At 42.5% G+C, this 5,449-nt stretch overlaps 1 protein-coding gene across 2 annotated transcripts in view; it reads right to left on the reverse strand.

The window, feature by feature from the left end:
* Positions 1–6: 6 nt before the first annotated feature.
* The window catches only part of LOC101638070 (acyl-coenzyme A synthetase ACSM4, mitochondrial), a 29,690-nt gene continuing 24,247 nt past the window's right edge, over positions 7–5,449 (reverse strand). Inside the window, exons 9-13 of one of the 2 annotated variants that reach the window (XM_004705739.2) lie at positions 5,125–5,226; positions 4,568–4,695; positions 3,886–3,985; positions 1,323–1,442; positions 7–266 (exon numbers count right to left, since the gene is read on the reverse strand). In XM_004705739.2, coding sequence (XP_004705796.1) covers positions 180–266; positions 1,323–1,442; positions 3,886–3,985; positions 4,568–4,695; positions 5,125–5,226 — 537 coding nt within the window. In that variant the 3' untranslated portion in view covers positions 7–179. Of the gene's footprint in view, positions 267–1,322; positions 1,443–3,885; positions 3,986–4,567; positions 4,696–5,124; positions 5,227–5,449 lie in introns of those variants that run through there. The other variant, XM_045285822.1, reaches the window with a different exon arrangement.

Here is a 5,449-nt window from a genome sequence, read left to right on the forward strand (position 1 = left end):
TTGTTAGTCAGCATTTCCAAGGCTGTAAATCTTGGAAGCAGACTGCCACTTCATTCACGGAGTGGCTTGGATTCAAACCACCTACCTCTGGATTAGCAGAGTGTTCAGCTACTGCACCATGACAAATTTTTATATGGGATCAAGGACTAAAAGAAATAAATGCTTATTGTCCCGGTTTCTTATTTTCTTCCCCATTCTTGATCTCTTAAAACATTTCGTTTGATTTTTCCAGTGATAGTTTTTGGGAGTTCTTGAACAAATTCCACCTAATAGGAAACAAGAAACAATTTAATTGAAACTCAGGTTCTGAGTTTTAGAATGTGGGGATTGTTTTAGCCTCTGCTCACTCAATTTCTTGGGCACCAGAAACTTCCACATATATAGTAAACATGACACTTGTACTTAACAACTTTCCCAGAAGGAAAGAATTCTTTTATCCCATTACTTTGCCCACTTCAAAGAAATCTAGGTCTACTACCTCAGAGAAATGCAGGCAATATATAAATGCAAAGGCAGCTAATTCTTGGTTTCTGAGGTCTTTCAGGTTAGGCCCCCAGCAGTACTTTAGAGGTCAGATTGAGTATATGGGATTTGCTCTTTATCCCTTTGAAGACTGCCACTAACATCCTTTGTTCCTATGTTCTTAAATGCCCTAGGGCAAAATTTAAGGGCTTCCGGTTGGTCACTGGTTTAGTAAATTCAGGGGAGATAAGGTGACCAGTTCTTAGGTGGAAAATTACCTTTTGACTGAAATGAAGCCAATTGAGATGGAATTATCATGTAGGGAGTTCAGTCTATATCAATCGACGCGGTGCCAGGGCTAGAAGGGACCCCTAGTGCCATCTGAGACTTTACATAGTGTTCTTAAGGACAAGGTGGCTTTGGATGACATCTTCCTGACCCTGAGTCATATTTTTGGATAGAGGATTATGGCTTATGGGAACTAAAGTTCAGATGGCCTCCCTAGAAACAAGGTACTCTGCAATTATGTTTTGCAAAAAAAAAATTTGTTTTGTGTTTGCATTAGACTAGTAATTCAGTATTGCAGAATATATGTATTATCACAGTGTTCTAAAAGTATTTCAAAGTAAAATGAGCACTAAGATGGAAATAGATATCTCCTACCTATAAATGAGTAATAGAGAAGCTGTTAGCTATTAATATTGGGCTATCGGGCAAGATTAACTTACCTGCAAATGTTTTTCTTGCTTGATATACCTTTGTATATCTGTTTGAAACCCACTAGTTAGATTTTTAAAAATTATATATCAACTGTAGATGCTAGTTTGGAAATACCCTTAGCTTTGGGGCAAAGTACTTGCCTTTCTTGGGTATTTGTAAGGCGCAGTTGATTTTTTCACATGATCCTGAAGTTCAAGAGTTAATTTCTCAGGGTTGGATGATTTAAAAGGTGCAGACAGTACAACAAAAGCTTTCACCACCTGTAGGAGAAATGTCAGTTCAGATTGTTACCTTTGATTTGTAGACATCAAAAGAGTTTGAAACAAATACTACTAGAAAACAGCATCTCGAGTGAAGAATACAAATGTATTCACCTCTGAAGAAGGCCTTCAAAAGGTAATATTTTGAGATGTAAGTAATTTGTACACAGGAGGAGTACAGTGGTTCACTAAAGATAAACTTTATACACATGCATTTAACATTTTAGTCAAGATACTTGTATTGAGGGGCTTTAAAAAGTTAGTGGCAAAATCCCATTACCACTTCCATTTTTCCATGAGGTCACCTTGTGGTAGGGGGACAAATAGGAGTTCCGGAGAGTATTTGGTTTAGGGTTTGGGAAGCCTTGCTGCAGGAAGATCGCATACTGGGAGTTGGGCTACCAGGCAAGATTAACCTACCTGTAAAATGTGTTTCTTACTTGACATACCTTTGTAGATCTGTGAAACCCACCAGTTAGATATGAGTTCATATATATCCCTTGAATTATAATTCAAACATTGATACTGATTGGTGTTTATCAGTACTACTGAGACAACCACTAGTATTGAGAGAATGAGAATGTGTCAGATGGCAAATCGTTTTGGTGTGTGGACTCCATGGAGAGTGGAGGGGATACAGGAGGGCATAGCATAGGGCCATCGTGTCACTGCAGGAGGTCACTGGTATGTGAGAGGGAGGTACAGACAGAGGGGAAGATGGTGATGGAAAAACTACCATGAAAATGTGCCATTTGCTGAATCTAAGAAACCTTCCATATCATATTACCTTCGGTTAAGGAGTAAGTCATCGCCTAAGTCCCATTTCTTAAACAGCCCTATGACATTCAAGGGGTCTTCCCTAAGAATCCATTTAGCTGCAACCAGGGGTGGGGATGGCTGGAGGCTTGGGGAGCTTGCCTGGGAATCTGACCACAATCTCCTGTTTGCAGTGCTTCTGTGAGAACATGGGTTATGAGTTCCACAACAGCTGGATATACAGTGAAAGAAGTTGTTTGTCCTATTGAAAGACGTGCCCTGACTTGCTGACAGAAGAGTAGCCTGACATCTCTTTAATGGGGTTGATGCCAACTCCCGGATAGGCTTATACAAGTCTGGCAATCAGTACCCCCTTTTCCTCTGACCAGGTTAGCTGAGCAAGATGATCCAGGATAGGCAACTTTCTTGGCTCTGCTGTTCTTTGTGTTGACTAATTTAGGAAGGGACTTGGTAGCGACTACCTCCAGGCTTACACAATTTACCCCAAGGCAGGGAGATAGCTCCATTTCAACCCCTAGGAATAGCTTGGAGCCTGAAGCTTGGCTACTTGGCTCCCTCCTAAGTGAGCAAATCAATTCCTTTTTAATATTAATTTTAAAATTTAAGTCAGCTTGTCTTCCATCACCACCAAAGGAAACGGAATATCCCTATTTTGGGACACGGTTCATTTGCAAATCTGATCACCTACTGTATGCTCCAAGCCATGGTATTTTCAATCACTTCATGTGCATGTGAGGGTTGGACATTTGAATTTGGACATTGAATTTAAAGAATTTTCTTTAAAAGCTAGGATGGCATGCAACTTTGGCTCCTGTACTGTGCACATGTTATCAGGAGAGACTGGTGCCTGGAAGAGGACATCATGCTTGGTAAAGCAAAGGGGCGAGCAGCTAAAAAGAAGACCCCAACAAGATAGATGGACAGAGTGGCTGCCACCATTGGCTTGAGCATAACCCTTGTGAGGATGGCACAGGACTGGACCGTATTTCCGTCTGGTTGTACATAGGGTCACTGAGTTGTGCCAACCTGGCCGATAATCACATGTGGGGCTAATTGAAAGGCGGAGGGATAAATGGGTGGTGATCCTCGCCTTACGAGTTCTCGGGTCTCTTGCTTTGTGGTGGTTGCACCAGCGTGCAGCTGCCTTAGCAGTTCCCTGCTTCAACTTGCAAGATTGACTTCCTACAAGACATCCTCAAGGAGAAGCCACATGGACCTATCCCGATGCAGCCCTGGGTGCTGGAGCAGCCGTGTGGAGACCCCTGCTAGTGCTGAGATGCGTATTCGTTCACCGACTCAGCTTTCCTCCTGCAGTCGGCATCATTGCCTCTGTTTTGTGAGGTGGAGGACTTTATGGGCTGGTGCTGGGTTAATGGGTTAATGTTGGCCTTGTGGGCTTGGGCAGCATTGAGTTGGGCTGTTTTCGTGATGCACACTTTCTTTACATAAAACTCTCTTATACATGAGTTACTGTGGATTTGTTTTTCTGAAGTACCTAGACTAATACAGTCACTATGGGTCAGAACCCACCCACAACAATAGCAATTGTACATCGGTGTCTCGTAATCAGACATAGATGACTACCCCTGATTCCTTTTTACTGTGGTCAAGTGCATGGGACTGGAAAGTATGAAATTACTACTTTAATTAGTAGCATGCTCTCTACCTCTCCTCTGATTGGATCTGGACTACTGACAACAGCCGACTCCACAACTGCTGGGTGCTCAATGAGAGCGCTCTCCACCTCGAATGGCCCAATCCGGTACCTAGGAGAGCAAAAGGAGCCTCCTGTCACCACAGTGCTGAGGAGGAGGGTCTTTTAAAAAATCACCTTATTGCGGGCTCTTACAGCTCTTATAATATTCCATGCATCAATTGGATCAAGCATATTTGCACATATGCTGCCATCATCATTTTCTAAACATTGACTTTCTATTTGAGCCCTATCAGTCCTCTGTTTCCCCCCTCTCTCTCCCCTCCTACCCTTGATAAATGATAAATTATTATTATTTTCTTATCTTACACCCACTGTTGTGTCCCTTCACCCATGTTTCTGTTGTTTGCCCCCCTGGGGGTGGGGGATTATGTGGCGATCATTGTGATTGGTACTCCCAACCCCCCACTTCCCTCTCCCCTCCTGGTTTTGCTACTCCCATGTCTATTCCTGAAAAGGTTATCTGACCTGGATTCTGCGTGTCAAGACCTCTTATCTGAACCTGTATACATGTCCCGGTCTAGCCGGAACTGAAAGGCAGGACTGGGGTCATGATAGTGGGGTGTGAGGAAGCCTCAAGGAGGAGGTTCTCGTGGTAACTTTTTGTTTCCTAAACGGTGGCAAGGGTACAGACCCAGAGGATATGATGACATCATCAGCTCTGCCGACAAACCAGAAATAGCCATCACTGTCCATCACGCCTCTGTCGCCAGTGACATAGAAATTCCCTCTCACTGTGGCTGCCGTCTTCTCTGGGTTGTTCTAGGAACCACAGACAACATTTGGGGATTAATTTGGTCAGAACAGAGATGGTGTTATAGCACCTGCTAATTGGGTAGTCATTCTATTTTTAAAAGAAACAATTTTGAAGAGACTCCCATTATAAAAAGCCAAAGATCCACAAGAATATAATAACATATTTACCTCTCTTCCACCTATAGCGTTCTAATCCCTATAATCCATCCCTCCCCTCCCCCTCCTGCCCAGTTTTCTGTGCTGAAGACAATCATTACAACCAGCGTCTTATACATAGGATTTAATGTTCCCACAGCTTTTCTATGAAATGAGATTTTGTAAGTTGCCCAAAGTCACACAACAGAACATGGCAGTTGTGAAATTGGGTCTATCTGAAACTGAATGCCAATCATATTTCCCATTGAAGTATGAACACCATATTCTGCATTCTCATACCACATATTCAGAGAAGAAACAGAAGGGCCGAGTAGACGTTAGTCTGAGGGCAATTTCCCCTTCTTTGCCAGGTGGTAGGATATTGCCATTTTCATCTATAATCTAGAATGAAAGGAAATGATTTAGGTTCTTAAAATATTGGGGCCAGGGCGTGGCACCCCATCAGACTGGACTGGAAAACACTCCTAAAGGTCAAAAAACAGACCTTGAACTACTTATAAGCTTTTCTCTTTTTTTGTCATTGGTTTTTGTTGTTGTTTTGTTTTCTTTTGTTGCTTTGTTTTGCTCTGTGTTGTTTTTGTGCATATTATTATCTCTGCAGGTC

The sequence above is a fragment of the Echinops telfairi genome, unplaced genomic scaffold (assembly GCF_000313985.2).
Source record: "Echinops telfairi isolate 266 unplaced genomic scaffold, ASM31398v2 ScPeMD7_5;HRSCAF=22, whole genome shotgun sequence".
NCBI lineage: Eukaryota > Metazoa > Chordata > Mammalia > Afrosoricida > Tenrecidae > Echinops > Echinops telfairi.